General features: G+C 44.4%; 1 protein-coding gene across 9 annotated transcripts in view; it reads left to right on the top strand.

Annotated features, from left to right (window-relative positions):
* Nucleotides 1-18557, top strand: part of raraa (retinoic acid receptor, alpha a) — a 141704-nt gene extending 123147 nt beyond the window's left edge. For all 9 annotated transcript variants that reach the window (XM_040023330.1, XM_040023327.1, XM_040023325.1 and 6 more), the window contains 7 exons: nt 2634-2782; nt 9748-9889; nt 14611-14771; nt 14904-15080; nt 15191-15395; nt 15587-15745; nt 15918-18557. In XM_040023330.1, the coding sequence (XP_039879264.1) occupies nt 2634-2782; nt 9748-9889; nt 14611-14771; nt 14904-15080; nt 15191-15395; nt 15587-15745; nt 15918-16114 (1190 nt within the window). In that variant the 3' untranslated portion in view covers nt 16115-18557. The remainder of the gene's footprint in view (nt 1-2633; nt 2783-9747; nt 9890-14610; nt 14772-14903; nt 15081-15190; nt 15396-15586; nt 15746-15917) is intronic.
* The last annotated feature ends 49 nt before the right edge of the window (nt 18558-18606 follow it).

Below are 18606 nucleotides of genomic sequence, written 5' to 3'. Positions count from 1 at the left end.
CTTTGTATCCAAGCACAACTAAACGGGTGATCACACGAGTTCAACTAAATGGGGAATCGTGAGTCAGATTGAAGATTTCTTTTGATTTCAAATAGTCTCTTGGACAGATATATACCACCTGCTGATGACTCTGAAGCTTCAGGGAGGAGTAAAGCTGATGTCTGTAGGCAGTTCATCTGTTTTGTATTTTTATCTTTTGCTTTATTACTCAAACAACAGTTTTCTTCCCTAAAACTAGATTTGTTGTTCCTCCTTTTATCTCCACCCTTCATTATCCAAAAAGATAATTTTCATTCCCCATATCCCCCCTCTGCTCACTCCATAAAACTTTTTTTTTTTTTGCTTTTAAAAATAATGAAAACCACTATCTCCCCCCTCTGAGCCACATATTTCCCCCCTTAAATCACATTGACCAATTTACACCAAGAGCTTTAAAGGTCGCCGTCGGTGCGAAAGTGGCATACGACATCTGGGCCTCATAAACGACGCCTCTCGCTATGCTAGGCCTTATTAAGTGTCACCGTTAGCTGATGCAAAGTGAGCTTTATTACTTTGAAGCTTAGCTGTTCCGACACCTGAAACCCGCTCGGACACGCAGTATTTTTTTTTTTTTTTTTTTCTCTCTCCTGATGGCAGAGATAACAAGCAGGCTTTGGAGGGACTAGATTTTGGTGTAGTGTGATTGTGTCTGTTACCCTTTTCCAGGAAACAGGAACATATAAGGGTGTCAGATTTATTGTGATTGTTCTGAATATAATCTTCTCTTGCACCATCTGCTCTGTTCGCGTAGAGACTGGCAAGTAGACACCTGCACAGAGACAGTATAAAAGGATAGTTGTGTGTGCATGTGGGGGGCAGGCAGGCAGGCAGGCAGGCATTCTTTTGTTATTTTTGCCCACTGTGCAGTGCAGGCACCATGCAAGCGCAGGGTTTGTCTGAAGTGTAGTCACGTGGAGTGTGTTGCTGAGCCAACCCCCTCTGATAATATACTGTACACGGCTTGTTTACACACAAGCACTGAGGTGCTGGTAACTCCTAAGCCTCTTGCCAACGCACACTCTCTCTCTCTGTTAAGCTGATGATGCTGGGTGGTACAATGTGGGTTAAAAGGGTGCACACCTGCATGTCATGAACCTGAACCTGCTTTGAGTGCCATAGCATGGGATTCTAAAGCTCCAGTCTGCTCCGTCACTCGTGTGTTTGTGGCTTATTTTCTGGCGTCGGTATGACAAGTAGAACACGCTGCTGGATCACAGGCTTCATTTATAAGTTACAGGGTGAAGGTCTTTGCTGTGAATGTGTGTTGTTATATCTAATGGAAGCGCTGTGTTTTGTAATACACAAAACATTGAGGCCAGTGAAGGGAGATTACTTCTGTATAATCCTTGGTCGCTTTGTTTACCATGTACATGCACAAATGATATGACAGGATACATGGTGTGTGTGTGTGTGTGTGTGTGTGTGTGTGTGTGTGTGTGTGTGTGTGTGTGTGTGTGTGTGTGTGTGTGTGTGTGTGTGTGTGTGTCATTCACTCAAACAGAGACTCCGCCGCACACAGTTATGCAATTTATAAAGTGGTGCTTATTCTTTGTGACAAATAAATAAGGGTGCAGAGCGATCGTCTTGCCTCTTCAGTGAGTCTCCCTTTTATAGCCGAACTGGCCCTCGGTCCACGTTTCTGTATTCCTGCCTCAATGAGCTCGGTGTAGTGGTTCATGAATCTATTATCCACCTGCTGCTGGTTCTGTTTAGAGTAGCACATCAAGCTCGCAGCTGATAACCAATGTGGAAGGAGAATTACCTTCGCCACCTGCAGTCCCAAGTCTGTGGAGCTGGAGTACATCCGACTGCTGGACGAGGCGCCAGTGAAGCAGCTAAATGTTGTGGATAACAGTCACTAAAGCAACCTGGTCAGCGTGCCAACCAGAGATAGCTGGTCAGAAGTGACTGAACTTTCAAAATAAGAATGAAGGGACTTTTTTTTTTAGAAATGCTACAATAAGATACCAAATGTACTTTGGAATAACTTGATGCACCTTACTGCTCTTTGGTTTGTCATTTCACCCTTTACTTAGTAATTAACCTCATGTTTACCTGTGTGATATTAAATAAGCTTGTGTGGGGTAGTGGAGTTTCAAAGACCTGTCTTGGTTGGTGAGAATCAGCTTGTTTCTCTTGACTAGTACAGCGTGTACCCTTTATCCTTTTTATATTTTGAAGCACTTAAAAAGAGCATGAAATTTAAAAGGCACAACTCGAGGCCGCCTGGAGAAAACCTGCCTTTGAACCCTGCTTGCGATGTAACCCCCTGCTGTAATGTCCAAACAGAGGCAGAGAAACCACGTATTCAGCTGTAAATAAGAATGTTGTAGAGGGGTGGATTCATTTGTGCTCCCTCTGTGTGTGCAAGAGTGTTTGTTCTTTGAAGGCATCTTTCCTGTGGCTGATCTGAAAACACTTGAAACTGAGAGCGTTCCCCCTTCATGTTGTTTGCACTGGATTGTTTAAGATCTGTGTGAGTGTCTACATGAGATTATGCGTTTATCCCACTCATTGATTATTGCTAGTGTGCCGGAGCTCCATCTGGCAGCGTCCACTAACCTTTTTCTCTTGTTGCTCTTTCCTCTCCACAGCAATAGAGACCCAGAGTACCAGCTCAGAGGAGATAGTGCCAAGCCCGCCCTCGCCTCCCCCTCCACCCCGCGTCTACAAGCCCTGCTTTGTGTGCCAGGACAAGTCCTCAGGGTACCACTATGGTGTCAGCGCCTGTGAGGGTTGCAAGGTGAGACTCCCGGCCTTCCTCTGAATCTGCCAAGCAAGCAAGATATTTGTCAATCTTATTGCTTTCATTTGATTTCCACTGGAAAGAAAAAAGGAAAAAAAACTTTTTATAGCTCATATGATAAAAATGATGAATCACGTCATTTTGAGTATTTCACACCCCCAGTTTTTTTTTCTTCTTCTTCTGTTGACTTTAGATGTCTTTGAATGCATGTTGAGAATTATCACTGAGCTGTCTAATCAAGAATATGAAAACTCAGGCCTTTACACGTATATGATAAATGTGCCTCTTATCATGAACAAAATGTGAAATTTTGTCATCTAGTCATCATTTTTTTTCTTTTCTTTTTCTTTTTGAGTGTTGCTGCTCCTCGTATCGCCTTCTTGCTGACGTGTCTGCATCGGTTGTCCATTATCAATACAGCCATGTTGCACAGGTGCAGAAGAAGCCTCATAACGCCCATCTGTTCTGTTATCAGTTGATAGCTGCTGTGTGCACGTGTACACGCTCTCCTGTTAGTGTGAGCACACAGACTTCTTTATCTCACGGCTCCCAAGGCAAGGAGCCAGAGTTGTGTAAGCTCGGAGGAGGATAGAGATGAGGAGCAGGGATCTGTGGAATCTAATGTAATGTTACTGCCAGGTGCATACCTTATATCTGCGCGGTGTGTGCATTTCACAAACCCAACGTGCTGTTAATATTTTCTGTTTACGCTCTGGTCGTCTTCTAGCTATCAAAAAAAGTGAAAGTCTTCGCCTTTAAAACATGCTGTATGTTTGGCACAGGCAGGGTGGTGTACTAGTTGTGACCAATGGCTCCTCGGCCAGTGTGTATTTGTTTCCATACGTGCACGGATAGTAGCCTAATGAAAGGAAACGGGTACTGAAAAAAGAAAAGTCCACATTAAAGGGCACACACTCAGGCGGGATGTAGAAATGCAGACGCTACCATTCAAAGACTGAGAGGCCTAAGCTGGTTGAGAGCGAGAGAGCAGACTGTGCTCTGGAAGGCATGAAGAAGCAAAAAGAAAAAAGAGGAGAGAGAGAGAAGCTGGGATGGCTGGAGGGGCAGCCGATTAGGGCACAGGGGCCACAGCTGAACTCACTGACACCAAAAGTAAAAGATGGTCAGCGCCCCAGAGCACAGGGGGAAGGGGAAAAGTAAGGAAAAGAATGCACAAAGGGAGGAGAGCACAGGAAAGTTGGGAGTGTGATACAAAGTACACCCGGCTTTCCAGCAGGTTAATACTTAGCAGAGTAAATAAATTGGGCCAACAACAATGCTGCTTATTGTGCTTCTCCATCCACTTTCCAAGGAAAATCCTGGTAGTTTGACAATTAACAAGTAGCATTTTTAACTGATGGTTTAGCAAAAGACAGCAGTTTCCAGCCACCACTTTGGTCAAGATGAAATTTAGTTTTTGCATGTCCTTACCTGTGTGATAAGTAGTAATGGAAATATATGTAAGTATAATATTGGCAGAGCTGTCAGTCTTTGTTTCATGTTTACAGCAGAAGATGTTCAGCGTCTGAATGCACGAGAATGGTGATGTTGTAGTTGCTCTTGATATTTTTACTATCCACCGCTTTTGTAATTATCATGTATGAACTAGAGTATCTGAATATGTATTTATTTTACTGTTTTAAGTTTTGGAAGCAAAGGAGGGTCAGAAGTGTCATAACTGTGTGCTGCCATATCTGAATATGTGAAAACATGTATGAATCCATTTAAATACGTGAATGTCTAAAATATATTTGAAATAATTTCATTTAGAATCGGCATGTGCATGACATTTTGTGAGTGGTGTCAGATTATAATAGCAAACAGTTTGAACAACAGGATGATGCTTAGCATTACACCAGCAGTGAACTGCGCACATGTTGTTGTCAGGTTTCCCTGCATCTGTCAGTTTTGCACCTTTACCAGTGTCAGGCGCCAGTTTATTTTCAAGGAGCTGAAAGAGGCTTTGAAAACATCATTTATTGCAAAGATTTCTTTGTTTTCTTGGTACGAAGGAAAGCATGTGCGATCAGTCTAATTTTTATATTAAACGTCAGGAACTGCTGGATTTCATATTTGGTGCATGCCTAGTTTTCACCCCCACAGATGTGCAGATAATGGTGATGCACAGCTACTTAAGTATGCTGTATTTAGTAAGCTTGTTACCTGCTACAGTTAGTTATACATTCATCATCTTCAGTTAAGGGCCACAGGGGCTGGAAGCTATCCCAGCTGTCATAAGACAGGTGGCAGGGGTACACCTTGGACAAGTACAGGGAAAACCCGGGCATGTCGAGAGCATGCAAGCTCCAAACCAAAACCAAAAAACACAGTTGATGGGTGGGTTTTTTTTCTTCCCAGAACCATCATGCTGGGATTTGATGATGCTAACGACCTCAGTGGCTAAGGGTTATCCTGTGAAACTATCATTAAGAAGGAATGACCAATTCAGGAATACACAATTTGTTTTTTTTGTTTTTTGTTTTTAAATTAGCAAGTTGGGATTTCTAGACATTTAATGCGTTTCAGTTGTCTGTGGCACAGAGAGTGGATATCAGGTTTGGTGCAAAGCTGAGTGGGCGTATCCATTTTTCCCCCTCTGATTGTTGGCATGTAATGAGCTCTGACTTTGATCTCAAAAGATGCACTGCAACAATGCGGCTATTCAAAGTCTTAATCTGCTTTTAATGTTTTCACTTAACATGTATCCCCATTGTCTCACAGGCAATAATTAAGCAGGGTTATAAGATACATAATGAGGCTAAATCACACCTCATTCTAGTGTGTGTGTGTGTGTGTGTGTGTGTGTGTGTGTGTCTCTACTGATTTTGAACACACCTTGTGTCACCTCAGGCAGTTTTATCTGCATTAATCTGAGAGGTTTTTGATATAAAAATGGAAAATATAAAGCAGTTTTTTTTCACATATTCAGATGGCAGTGTTAAAAAACAACTGTAAAATTCACACTACAACATTCTGAAATGTGGATAGTCTTTTTTTAATAATATTATTATTATTATTATTATTATTATTATTTCACTCACATGTGCTGTACCAATGTACCTGCACATGTGATGTGACAATAAAAGTGATTTGATTTGATTTGATATTATTCTTTAACGAACTGAATCGGTTATTATACACTTCCTTTGGTTGGATAAAAACTCTAAACGGTGTATTAAGCACATGATGAAGACATCTTTAGTGGTTGGAGTGTTGCTCTTTCTGACTGTAGAGCAGTTGTGTCAGAACCAATATTGCAATCAGCCTTTGAAGGCTTTCATGCACTGGAGATGTAACTGATATTTTAGTCAGTCATGAGATATTCTGCACAAAATAAGTTGTTTCAGATGAAAAGCAGTAACGTTCTAGATAGGTTTCACTGTCAGTTTTCGACGGCCTCTCTCCCCCTGCAACACCTCCGTTATATATACAAATTCTGCTCTTTCATCTCTTCGCATTCAGGTCATAAAATTTTTATCTAGAAAACCACGAGCAAATTTGGCATGCGTGCCTTCTCAGCTGAATAGGTGTGTTACTGTGAATGGTAGATTATTAACCAGATAGAGAATGCATGAATAATGAGCGGCTCTACTCAGTCAATCAGATATATTGAGTAGATACAGGGAGGGAGCCACTGTTAGACTGAGGCAGAGGTGGGGGAGGGAGCAGTTAATTGGGCGCTTCTTTGCATTACCAAACAGGCAGGCAATAAAAACATAAACCTCTGTGCTCCATTCAAATAATTTCATTGCCCTAACAGCACAACAATTCATCAGGTTAGTAACATGTTGTCATAATCGCACTAAAACTCCTAAAACCTCATTAGTTCGACAGCCGCTGTCACCTGCTGGTCCCATCCCTCTTCACAAACCGCTGCCTTCCTCACTCAGTAGCTGCAGTAATAATTTGAAAAGTTCACCATGCCTTCACCGCATCTCTCACTTCAGAGGAGATGACTTGGCATAGCATACTCAATAATTCAACACTACAGGCGTGAGAATATATACGGTGTCTCATCTGAGACTGGGGTAAGTTGAGGGTTAGCAGCGTCTGCTTTACTGCAGCATGCCAAACTACAAAGGCGTTTCCTGGGGGCTGCAGTGAACGGAGGAAGCAGGAGCGGGGGGGTATCGAGCTCTGCTGCTTGGAGACAGCTCATTCTCTTGTTGTTTAAGTTCTACCGCTCGCATACACTTACTAGAATTGCACTTCTTTTTTTTTCTTTTTTTTTTTCCCCCTGCAGATATTAACACTTAAACATTAAATATGCATGCCCACCCCCCTCATGTTTATGTTTTTGTCTTTGAGGCATGCCAGTGCAAAGCAGGCATTCTTTCTTCCTGGTATGCACTGCAGTGCAAGGGAAGTGGCTATTTCCCCAAAAAACAACAACAAAAAAAACCCCAACCTCCCCGTGATGAATGTCCCCTATTTGCGGTTTTTCTTTTTGTTAAACAAAGCCTTTATTAGTGTGCGGGCTGTTGCAATAGTTGTTTCGTAATAGGAGCAAGAGCACAGGCCTGCATATACACACGTCCATGACCGCAGTAGGAGGTTGGGAACGCGTTCCTAATCCAGGCGCAGTGTGATATTCGTGTCAGAGAAGATTCCTGTGCTTCCCTGTGAACTCACCAACTCTAGACACTCCTTACATCCCACTTAGTAAAGCATTTCCTCACACACATGCACAGAGCGGAACGTGATCGCAAGCACACGAAGCTCTTAACCAGGTAGACAGCTGGGAATTTAGGAGCACATGACACTCGCAATCACAAATGCACTAGGAACCATTCACTCGTCCTTTTCGTGCCTCCCTCCCTTCTCCCTCCTCTTGCCGCCCTCATCTCCACTGAACTCTGCAGGGTGGCTGACAGGCCTGCTGAGGGCTCTTGTCGCCGGGCGGATTAAGCGGTGATACAAAAAGAGGCTTAAGGGCCACAGGAAGCAATGACTCCTAAAAGGAGGAGTTGGAGGGGGGTGGTGGTGGTGGTGGCAGGAACAATCGACTGCCCCACGAGCCAGCAGCAACAGCCAATCAGGAGGTGCTGCAAGCGGGCACCTGAGCCTCTGTATTATCTGCAGGCGGTGGTCAATCCTCTGATGACCCTGGGGTCAGGGTCGCGGCACTATTGGATCAAAGAGGAGATGATACTCGCCCAAACAAAGACTGGAGAATTATCCCTCAGCTTCGGCAGCTATAAATAAGCTACAATCCTTGTTCTTTTTCACTTGATTGTTTGCTCAGGTTGCACTGTTCTATTGTGAGATAACAGCTCTTTTCCAGGGTGGCGGCTGGGGGTGAGAGGGGGTTGGAAATATCTGAAAGCAGCAGAAAATGCATTGTTTATTTGCTGGAAGCATTGCAATAAAATGTACATTTTATTTGGAAATTGTGTTTTTCACCCCCTTTTTTTTCAAATTTAAAAAAAAAAAAAAAAAAAACCTGACATGTTGCAGCACAGATGTGAGGCGCTTACAAAGTCAGGGGAAAAAAGGTTTTGACGAGGTGACCTGAGCACCAAATGGCTTTCTTTTCCAGCCGCAGATGGAGTCCATCATACGTAATCACAAGTATCGCCCACACCTGTAAAGTGCCTTGTTGAAACAGATGACAAACGTGACAAACTGCGCACAGTTCCCCTATCAGGAGCCTGAATGTCTCTGTGGCGGGAGGACAGGAGATGTAGAAAGAGGCCGGTGATCCGGGAAGGACAAATTGCGGGCTTAGATCCATCAGCCATCTGTCAGCTAGCAAAGCTAATCCCTCTGCGTGGGATGGGGCTCCCTGGCAGCTCCTCTACCCCACTCCACCCCAGCTCCCTCTCGCCCGCCCCAGCTGGTCCCACCCACAAAACATGACCCACCTCGTCGCATCAATACTGACACTGACCTGTATTACATTTGTCCAGAGACCTGCTTGCTGAGTACTCACTCAATTGGGCTTAATTTGCATTAACCTCTCTTTATCTTTCTGACATGATAGGGATGTTTAAGCAGTGAGGCTGCACGGGTGAACATTGATTTTTATTGCATGGGCATATTAAGGAATATATAGGTTGGGATGCACTACTTTTCAATGCATGTGAGATGGTCTGGGTTCTCTCAGGTTGAACTTTGCACTGCTTTTTACCTTTTCTTTTTTTTTTTGTAATTAAATTTTTAGGGAGTTAAAAATGATCTTACCACATTCTTGGTGTGTGTGTGTCGTATAAATCAGATATTTTTTTTTAGTTTGTGGTCCCCAGAAATCTCCCATTTCAGCCTACTGACCAAAAATGAGTTCATTATCCTTTTTTCCCTCATCTCCCATGGGGCTGGATTACATTTTATTTCTTACACAACACTTTTAGCCTATAGTCAGTCTCTCTCTCTCGCTCTCTCCCTCCCTCTCTCTCTCTCGCTCTCTCTCTCTCTCTAATTATATGCACTTGGCCTGGATCTAGAATTGCTTATTTCTGGCTCTCTAAACTAGGCCATGGTTATGTGACACCCAATAACCCTGTGCCTTTTACCCCAAAAGCCTTTGGACTTGGAAAAACCTCCCGAATCGTTTATTGTTTAGGTTTCTCATTTGAGCTTTCTCCGAGCAGGTGGGCAGCCTCATAAGTTGGTGACAGTTCACTGACCATTATCTCTGTAGTGATTACACACAGATTACGCCACTGCTGGACTTGGCTGTTGTTTGCCTTTTATTTGCAGATGTTTCTAAGTATTCAGCATGGCCTCTTTTTGCTTCTTATTTCTAAATTGTTTGCTTAATGTGAACTGGACAAAAGGCGAATGCCATAACAAAGGCGCAATTTGGACGAGGAAGCCTAAACACATGTAGTATGCAAAATTGCTTATAATTTTACTACTAACTGCTCCATTTCCTATGGCAGTCATATTTCTACCCATGATTCCACCGACACAACCCTCCCCATGTCTCTTCAATACCTTACGTCTGTCTCTCTGTCACGCAGGGCTTCTTTCGGCGAAGCATTCAGAAAAACATGGTGTACACTTGTCACCGGGAGAAGAACTGCATCATCAACAAAGTCACCCGCAACCGCTGCCAGTACTGTCGGTTGCAGAAGTGCCTGGAAGTCGGGATGTCGAAGGAGTGTGAGTAAAAACGTGATCATTTTTACCCAGAGTGCCCTGCCCTCACAGGGCATTTAGGGACAAGCACAGATCTCATCACAGCTCTTTAATCCCAGGGGTTTTGACATGATTGTGGCCACCGCAGGAAGTCTTAAGTCGCAGCGTTTGTTGACATTTGCTCCTTTGCTAACATTGCGTAAGAATTCATCCCCATCCTCCAGCACAATCTGACAACACATGTCATAATCTACTCGATAAATGGAGTCTTATCAAGATTATCAAAAGAAATTAAAGCACAAAGCTGTTCCGATTTTTCCATTTGAAAAGAATATCCACCGTATGTGCGAGCGGCAGAGATGCAGTCGTGATGCAGACTGGCATTAGCAGTCAGGGTGTCTCCAGGCTTGGCAGGCCTCTGTGATGAATATGTTCTCACCTGCCGAGAGTGAAAGAGCAGGCGTCTGCTCCAATCATTGCACCCCCGGGGGCTGTGTGAACACACACATACACGCATGCAGTCAGACTTGATAAAGTAATTGGGAGAGGTGTGACCACAGAGGCCAGCAGGGTTTTTACCTCAACCAGATCACATGACACACACACACACATACTTACTTCCCAGCAGAAAAGAGAGGGAGAGTGCTTGTGTGTAGGAGGGGGATGCTTTTATATTCTGATAAACACTTTTTAATGGTCTGAAACTGGGCATGTGTCGATTTGAAAATCATAATAAAAATCACGTGATCAGAAAGTGCAGCACGCCTCCTTCCTGTTTAAACACTCTTGCGTACAGCTTTCCTTGCTCAGTCTCTCTGCGCCTCCTGTCTTCCCGGAGCTATTTACCTCGTCTCTCTGCTGCAGAAAGTGCAGGGAGCGCTCCCCACGCCACAGCACTGTGGCTTACAGTAAAAGAAGTTATCCTCTGAGCTCCTTACCTTTGAATGGGGCCATTAATCATGGTTAGAAAGATCACAGCAGCCAGTTCTTTTACACACACAGGCACCGAGGCACCCAACACACAACAGACTGGAGTTGGAGAGCCATCTAGTGGTGACTGTATAGTACTGGATAAGAGAGAGAACAGGCGGGAGGGCTTTTCTGAAGTAGACTCAAGGGAAGGATGTATGATTGTTATAAGTTTATAGTTTTCCAGGCTCCTTTTGTTGAGCTGCTTTTGGTTTTTACTTGAATGCTTTTTTTCCGGAGTGTGTTCATGTTCTGCAGGTTTCATATCACACAGTGCTGACTTTGGCCAGTGGAACTGGTCTGGTGTGGCGAGGCGGGAGGGACTGGCCATCTGGGGCCAGCAGGGACTCTCTCTTCGCCTCTGACACAGACACGAGAACGGGCACGCTCATCAAAGTGCACTCTTCACCATAATTCCATGCGCACGTATGCATAAATTATGCGCATACAAGGTGACAAACACAAGCTGGTAGGAATAAAAAGCCTGTAACAGAAATATACTCCGACAGCTTCGCTTGGAACGGCATACACTTCCCTGTCAAACACACACGCAGAAGGTGGACCCCCCGCTAGTGCCGGGGGACGTCTGGGTGACCTTGTGTCTGCTGGCAGACAGCTCCAGATGACAGTGCCATGCCTGCTGCCAGGTGGCAGTGGCACACAAGACAGAGCCGGGAGGAGCGGGGAGGGCGTTGGCAGCAAGCGGAGGGTTACAAGGGAAACGCCTGTAAAGGCTAGTGCCAGCTTCAACCTGACGGTGTGTGGTTGAAGCGGACAGCTACGAGCAACAGCTGTTCCAAGGGATTGCAAAAGCTGCAACATTGTTCTCTAAATTTTGTGAGAAATATGTACATTCTCAAGAAGAAAGGGGGGGAAGGGACACGAAGCAGAAGTTTCAAGTAAAAGGCTGTATTTATAGCAAATCAGTTCCACTTTTTAACTGTTGTTATATAATCACAGTTCACTACCATGTTGCGTTCATGTTGGAGTCCTCTCAACAGTATCCCACCTTTTTCTCCCAAAGTAATCACCCTTTCCTCGAGGAAGGTGTTATTCAGCGATAGAAAAAGTAATAAAAGCAAAATAAGATGAAGCGCAGAATGATGGAGAATGGTGCAAAGAGGGGATAACATCAACCAGAGAGGCAGGATAGCGACGAAAGATGAAGGCAGAGAGAGGGAGAGAAGAGTACTGAACCCGGTGTGAGCAAGAATGAAAATCTAGAGTTGAGAGAGCCGAGGGGGGAGTCGGGGGAGGAAGGGAGGAGTGAGGCTGGAGGACAGAGAAAGAGAGAGAAAGAGGGGGGGAAAGTTTCATCACTGTCGACGGTGGCTCTGCGCTGCGAGCAGCAGGAGCAGGGGTAACATTGACATTTTTATCTTTCCATTGAATTTAATCTGTGTGATGGACGAGCTGCCAGAGCTTTAATTTTCCTCACACGAATTATCCCTGTCTGCCCACCTCCCTCTGTCTTGTACACAGACACAAACACGCGGCACAAAAAAACCCCGCATACACACCCGTGGCACCGAAATTGTCTATTAAGTTGCACGTGCGCAGCCGAAATCCACTACGAGAGGGAATGATTGAGTGATGGCTGGGCGTGCACGCGCGTGTGCGCCGACGCAGTATTCTGTGCACGCTGCACACCGGCTCATGTAAATCCTTTTTATGCAACGAGCGCGCAACTGTGGACAATCCATGATGCAAGTCCCTCCATTAGCATTCATATTCTCATAATACATTTTTTAGATTCATGGCTGGAAGTTGACACACAAACATCAAATGTACATTTGTATCTACACACATCCACACGCGGATGATGATGATGATAATAATAAATACTTTTAAAAAAGAAAAGCAAGGCAAGGCAGTATTTCTTTCATTTGCACTCCCCTGCCAGAGGCCTCCTTCCCCCCCAAGTTATTGCATGTGGCAATTCGCCATGACAGATCGCCAGTCGTGCCTAATAGTTCTTTAATGACTTCATTAAATTGTGTTGTGCGGCTTATGATTGTGCTGCCGATTTGTCAGCGAGGGTAATGTCTGGGCACTAGGGATGCCCCACTTTTATTTGTGAATTAATTGGACATTGAGTGCGTTGCAGCCCTCCACCCCTCCCCTCATTGCACACAGGACACAGAATCCCAATCAGCTCCACAAACAGGGCTGGCCCAAATATCTTCAGCAGCTTACTACAGTGTTATGCAACCGGCCTCCTAAGATGAGGGCTTGTTAAACAGGGTGTTCCTTCCCTAACTAAGTCATAATTAGCTCATTAAAGTAAATGGGAATGAAAAAAACATTTTGTTTTCCGTGTTTATACCCACATAGTTTATGAAGCGGTCTCATCACAGCATACTCTTCTTCATCGGCCTTTCTTTGCTGCAGCGTTTTCTGTGCAAGTACCAGTGCATGCTGGAAAATAATGCATTACCACGATCGCAGCGGGGTCTTCTTCACTTCTTGTTGTGGTGAGCGGTGCTTAGCAATAACATAATGCCGGATCAGACTTCCAGCCCCCGCCCTCCTCCTCGCCTTCTTGTTCTCCCAGGCAGGGAGGCCTGTCTGTGGGCTGATGAATGAGCAGCAGCACAGAGTAGTGCTCCCCCCCCCCTCTCCTTGGCCCTGGTCCAGGCCCCCTCTGTCAAAAGACACTGATCTCCCATCAGCCCGAGCGCTCTTGCCCTTAATGGTCAAGGTTGGTATTAAGACAAGGAAAATCTGATCTCAGGTTAGTGGCTAGGGGAGGCGGGGAGGGGGGTGCAGGTACCTTGAGGGGAGGTAGAGATTGGAGAAGTGATAGAGTTGGAAAGGTGGATGATTTAAAGCATTTTGAAAATGAGAGAGGGCGTGCATTGGCTGAGAATGAGACACACTGAGAGGATGACTAGGAAAGTGAGAACGTGTTGTATAACCAGGAGAGGGAGAGAGATGTGAGAGGGGAGAGAGAGAAAAAGCTGGAAGGTTTTTCTCTCTCTCTCTCTCCCCGGTATGGTCTCCGCAGCCGAGCCCTTTTAAAACCATTAGAGGCAGGATATTTGTCATATTATGTTATTAGATTAGCTGGGACCTCTAATGAAAGCTGTGGCAATTTGTCAGCCTTATGGATAGCTCCATCCCCCACCACTATTTATCAACTAGCACCCCATCGCACCCAACACACCCCCACCCCAGCCTCAGCGCACACACGTACACACACCATAGTCGAAGCAAAACCGCATCCAAACGTGGATGGGAGAAATGGATCGAGCTCATAATGGGATTCCAATGCTAAACACCCCGCCTAGTGTTTTTTGTCATTTGGGGTGAGCACACCACTCGCAGCCAGAGCGCCCGAAGGGAAACGACAGAGGATTATTTCAAGGTTTTTTTTTTTGTTTTGTTTTGTTTTTTTCCCCTTCTCTCCCTCTCCATTACCATAGCCCATCCTGGATGGAGCTGTCTCACAACATTTATCTTACAGTATCGGATAAGAAAAGATGTATTTGCTGCCGCTGTTTGCTGCACACTGAGGATCGGTTCCTGCTTATAACTCGCCTCAGTTTTACCTCGATCTGCAGTCAGGGGTTACTGATAAAGGAATGCGTGCAGACTGTAATTAGCTCCATGAACTGTACGCTACACTTGAAATAGCTCTGAAATGCTGCTGCATGAACCGCTGTGTTTAAAGAGAAAAAGAATACAAGATTAAATGTAAAGTTTGCCAAGACTTTGTGTTTTGTCGAAAGGGTTCGAGATGCATACTAATCTCTCTGTTCCTTCCGTCCCTTTAGCGGTGAGGAACGACCGGAACAAGAAGAAAAAGGATGAGAAGAAGCAGGAGTGCACAGAGAGCTACGTGCTGAGTCCTGACACGGAGCAGATGATCGACAGGGTTCGCAAGGCACACCAGGATACTTTCCCCTCCCTCTGCCAGCTGGGCAAATACACTACGGTCAGTGGCATGAGACTGACAGTCTGTGTGTCCTTATGTTCATTCACCTTTTTCAAGTGTGAGAGTTTTGTTTTTTTCTTTGCCTTTGAAATAAAATTGATCTGCAAATATTTTCTTCCTTTATTCGTACAGACTAACAGCTCAGAACGACGTGTGTCCTTGGACGTAGACCTGTGGGACAAGTTCAGTGAGCTGTCCACTAAGTGCATCATCAAGACAGTGGAGTTTGCCAAGCAGCTGCCCGGCTTCACGACGCTCACCATCGCCGACCAGATCACTCTGCTCAAAGCTGCCTGTCTGGACATCCTGGTACGAATAACGCACACACAAAAAACATCTAGCTTAGATGTTTTCAATGGATAAAACTGGAAGTTCGGTTTTAATTTTTTTCACAAACAGAGTCTGTCTGCTGTCCACAGATACTGCGGATCTGCACACGCTACACACCAGAGCAAGACACGATGACTTTCTCAGATGGACTTACGCTAAACCGAAACCAGATGCACAACGCTGGCTTCGGTCCCCTCACTGATCTGGTTTTTGCCTTCGCCAACCAGCTCCTTCCTCTGGAGATGGATGATGCAGAGACGGGGTTGCTTAGTGCCATCTGTTTGCTGTGTGGAGGTACGGCAGGTCTTTAGAAAAAGGCCCTTAAAGCTTGCTTGGGTCATGTTTGTGTCAGAAACAGCAGCGGGGTAGCAATGCTGCACTCTTTTCCTTAGCACCATCTAGTGGCCACTGTGGTTCTAACAGTCGAAGAGTATTGGCTGACCCTTTTCTCTGTGCTTTTTTTTGTTTGTTTGTTTTGTTTACAGATCGACAGGACTTGGAAGAGGCAGACAAGGTGGACATCCTGCAGGAACCCCTTCTGGAGGCGCTGAAGATTTATGTAAGGAAGAGGAGGCCACACAAACCGCACATGTTCCCCAAGATGCTGATGAAGATCACTGATCTTAGAAGCATCAGTGCTAAAGGTCTGTAGTTCCCTTGTGTTTCTACATATATAGTGCTACAGTGATTAGTTACTCAGGTGTACAATTGATCATTTCTACTTTTTCTTTTGTATATTCCATTTTAGAATGAATGAATGAATGAGTATGTTTTACCAGAACTTACACTGATAGCTTACATTTTTCCATCTTGCAGGAGCTGAGCGTGTAATCACGCTGAAGATGGAGATTCCCGGCTCCATGCCACCTCTCATCCAGGAGATGCTGGAGAACTCAGAAGGTCTGGAAAGCGGAGCCGCAGGCGGACGACCCAGCGGCGCCCCCCCAGGCAGCTGCAGCCCCAGCCTGTCCCCCAGCTCTGCCCAAAGCAGTCCAGCTACACAATCGCCGTAGTCACGGCCCACGTTTTCATTTTCATTTTTTCTTTGTGTTGCGCTCTGTCTCCTCCCATTAATGTTCTGAAGAGGAGGGGTGAAGGAGGTGGGTCTTCTTGACCCCTAACTGCTGAACACAGGAGACCAGCAGAGCCAACCACCTCCTCTCCGACAACAAAAATCCCCATCTCCTGATCCGCTTTCCCCTCTCTCTGGATTTCTATCCAGACATGAGGGGAGATGAGGCTGGAGCAGGCCGGGGTAACCGGATGCCTCCAACATACCACACCGTAAATACTGCTGATGACTCTTCCTCCTTCTCCCTCCCTTCTCCACCTTTTTTTTCTTTTCTTTTTTCTTTTTGAAAAGACTAACGGAGATGAGGTGTGGATGAACCCGAGAGCGGTTGGAGCACAATAGAACAAATATAAGGACGAGAACAATGAACACAGACTGACTTGACAAACACCAGACACTTTTGTTTTGTTTTTTTTTTGTTTTCTTTTCTTTTCGTTGTTGTTGTTGTGCTCTGAGGCAGACTACAACTGAACTTTTGGGACTTGTCAAAAGAACCCACTCCTCAAAGACTCTGGGTCTTTTCCTCTTTTCCAGTTTCATGAAAAAATAACAGATTTCGTACAAAAAAAAGATATATAAATATATAGAGAAAAATTAAGGACCTATTGCGATCGACATGTCCAGAACAGGATGGCAGGTTGAAATGAGGACATGTTTTCTGAGCTGAGATTAGAAATTGTTGTACTCCTTCACTGTTTGAATCTTTTTCATACCCATCGAGTATTGAGAAAAATGCTTTGGTTTCACATTTGTATATTCTAATTGACGGGGGGAAGAAAAATAAAAGATTATTTTTTTTTCCCTTTCCAGTCTACACAAGCAAACACACACAAATGTGCACAGAAAACAAGTCGCAATGATTATCACCTACTATTCCAGGTCAGATTTGTTTTCCCTTTTTTTTTTTTTTTTTTTTTTTTTTTTTTCTTCCAAGAGATTGGGGGGGGGGAAATGATTGTATGAACTCAGTTGTATGATATGGTCACAGGTCCTTTCAAGAAATCAAATTAATGAAGATTCATTATTAAGGTGTATTTTAAGTAGCCTTTTGAGTTTGTGTATATAAGCTGTATTCATTTCTTTAAAACTATGAAGAGTTTTAGGGTTCACCTGATCGATTTTTTTTTTTTTTTTTTTTTTTTTTTTTTTTTTTTTTTAAAAGAATACCGTTTTATGTGTTTTTAGGTTTGTGATTCAAGAAAAGACGTTTTGAGCACATTTTACTGAAGGAAGTTCTTTCATGTTTCGTGTCCTACTTTAAAAAAACAAAACAAAAACATGGCAGACCCATCACAAATCACTGGCTCTAAAGGTTTTGGCTTCACGAACAGTTTTGCCCCCCCGACCCCACTTTTCTTTCTTTTCTTTTTTTTTTTTTCTTTTTTTTTATGTACAGTAGGTAAGAAAGTAGCACTCCTGTCGGGGCATAGCTTTTTTTGTGTGTTTGGCCATGTAGCAGAAAGAGAAGGTGGCGTTTGAGGAAATGGTTTAGACGCCTTCTGTGGCCTGACGGGCTCAAACAAGCGGCGGCGGCTCTGCTTCAAAGAGAGTTGAAATGTGAACAATGGTGTACATACACTCTGTATTAAACACAAGTAAATCTCAGTGCTCTCTCTCTCAGTGCATCAATTTGTAGTCAATAGGAGAAGACTAGACTCTAGTTGATCCCCCTCCTCTACCTCTGCCCTGTCAGCGATCAGGCAAGGCGAGGTCCCAAATGTGATGTTTGTCAGCTAACTCCCCGCCCCTCACCTCCACCTTGGCAACCTGTGGTAGAAACAATATGTGACTTAACTGAATCCAGAGCAACCTCGTGCCCTGTGACACCAAAAACGCCTTCACCATTGCTACACGTCACCCAGACCATCATTACTGTACGCGCACCAATGTCTCAGGAAGGAATCATTTTTGTGTGCTTGGCCTGTCATTTGTATATGTTCTGTGCTGCAACCCCCTCCCTCTCCGGTAACAGATGCACATACACACACACACCTCTGCTACTGAGCCCTTCAGATTTTTCTTCACTCGCTTTTGTTTGGCCTGGCAAAACCAGGACTTGTGCCGAGAGACACTGACCCCTGACCGCTCATTTTTCCAACATCCGTAGGATGCCAGTGTGGACTCTCTCCGAGTCGTTCACATGTCCTCTTTTCCTTTTTTTTTTTTTTTTTTTTTTTTTTTTTTTTTTTTTTTTTTTTTTTTTTCTTGTACGGTCAAAGCTGCTTTCGTCATTTTAGGACTTAACCTGTCCAGAACGGTGCACAAATTTTCCCTCCACAGCGAATCTGAAATGGCAACAGACACACCGTCAGTTTGAAAAGTATGGAATATGTTGCAATTTTTGTCAAGATTATCAAGCGACTTTGGAAAAAAACAAAAAAAAACAAAACGAGAAAAAAGATTTAGAAAAAATAATAAAACCAACATTTAATA

The sequence above is a fragment of the Simochromis diagramma genome, unplaced genomic scaffold (genome assembly GCF_900408965.1).
Source record: "Simochromis diagramma unplaced genomic scaffold, fSimDia1.1 OVJJ01000208.1, whole genome shotgun sequence".
Taxonomy (NCBI): domain Eukaryota; kingdom Metazoa; phylum Chordata; class Actinopteri; order Cichliformes; family Cichlidae; genus Simochromis; species Simochromis diagramma.
Note: the sequence above shows the minus strand (reverse complement) of the source record. Positions and strands in the feature narration are given on the sequence as shown.